Genomic DNA, 1,662 nt, shown 5'->3' on the forward strand with positions numbered 1-1,662 from the left:
CTGTACGTATAATGAGTAGGGGCCTGTGCCCCCGTAGAGCTTTTTGTCTAGCAACCCGTCTGCATTAACTCCATCCAACAGGGACAGCAGAGTACAAACACATCTTCTTCAGGCTATGTCATGCTAAACAGCTCATTGAACTTAATAATCTAAATGGAAATCACTGATTGGACACCTTCAATCCCAGAACAACCTGCTCATGTATTTATACGATGAGAGAGAGACACTGGCCTTCACAAGGGGGAGAACATTTGATGGAACTACACAGCAGACTTAATATGCACTATACTGTATGGACACTATAGTGTATTTCTAGAAAACTGTTCTTTAATTTAGCTTGGGATATCTTATTTAGTCATATTATTTAGTGTAAATAAGACAATCAAGGTTTGTAACAGTGACAGAGACGACAAGGTATATTTTATTTTACTTTTAGTAAAAACTAAAAAAAATCAGTTTGGTGTTCCCTTGTAATGGAAAATGTGACATCTCAAATAGAGTTTACTCTATCTGGGTTTAGTGAGATATTGGATTACAAACTAACGTTCTTTTGTCTCACTTTACTGTTTTACTGTGTTATTATTATGGTAAATGTTGTTGTCATTGTTATTATTACCATGGATAGAAACCTCCATAAGCCAATGTATATATTCCTGTGTAGTTTGTGCGTAAATGGACTTTTTGGAACTGCAGGATTTTATCCCAAATTCCTTTCGGATCTATTGTCTCATCACCAGGTCATCTCTTATACAGGATGCATGATTCAAGTTTTAGTAATATACTCCACTGTATGCATTGATATTTGTCTGTTAGCAGTGATGGCATATGACAGGTATGTAGCGATCTGTAGACCACTGGAGTATCACTCTGTTATGACCAGGCACAGGGTCGCTCAGTTAGTCTCCTTATCCTGGCTTGTTCCTTTAGGTTTTGTATCTGCTGGTATAATACCTTCTTCCAGTTTGAAGTTGTGTGGCTCACACATACAGAAATTATATTGTGCTCCTTGGTTGGTTGTTAAGCTGTCCTGTGCTCCGACAAGTTGGATGACTTCAACCACACCAACCAACGTAGTTGCATATGTGGTCATATTATTCTATATTTTTCTTGGTATTTTCATTGTTTTCACTTATGTACAGTTGATCAGATCATGTTTGTTGTCCTTGGAGAACAGAGGGAAGTTCATGAGAAATTGTGTTCCACATTTAATGGCATTATTCAATGTCATCATTGCTTTTCTATTTGATGTCATGTTCATGCGATATGGCTCCTCAGATTTACCACAAAGTCTACAGAATTTCTTGTCTACAGAAATGATTATAGTTCCTCCAATAGTCAACCCCGTCATGTATGGTATTACATTGACTCAAATTCGTAACAAAATACTTTTATCATGTTTGAAAAAGAAAAGATAGATTTGTTAATGGCATAAAAATATAAGGTTCGGTAAATATGAAGAAACTTGATTCAACACTCGGAAGTATGTCATAGAACAAACACTGCAAAGTTGTAGCATTGATGTTGGGGTTGAATGTTGTATGAAATCCATTATTTTGACGTTCAAATGTGCTTTGCCTCACATAAAAAAACAGGACGCTTAACACAGTTAAGCACTGCTTACCGCATAAAGTAAGGTTAGCACTATTTTTTAGATTATAAATA

At 36.2% G+C, this 1,662-nt stretch overlaps 1 protein-coding gene across 1 annotated transcript; it reads left to right on the forward strand.

Moving 5' to 3' along the window:
- Positions 1–473: 473 nt before the first annotated feature.
- On the forward strand, positions 474–1,415 carry LOC136960090 (olfactory receptor 10J5-like). The gene has a single exon (XM_067254429.1). It carries the CDS (start codon positions 474–476, stop codon positions 1,413–1,415), a length of 942 nt encoding a protein of 313 aa, XP_067110530.1.
- Positions 1,416–1,662: the final 247 nt, after the last annotated feature.

Source organism: Osmerus mordax, chromosome 2, assembly GCF_038355195.1.
Source record: "Osmerus mordax isolate fOsmMor3 chromosome 2, fOsmMor3.pri, whole genome shotgun sequence".
In the NCBI taxonomy this organism is placed as follows: domain Eukaryota; kingdom Metazoa; phylum Chordata; class Actinopteri; order Osmeriformes; family Osmeridae; genus Osmerus; species Osmerus mordax.

Coding starts and splice junctions, on each gene's coding strand:
- LOC136960090 (XM_067254429.1), top strand. CDS start 474: ATGGAAAATGTGACATCTCAAATAGAGTTTACTCTATCTGGGTTTAGT.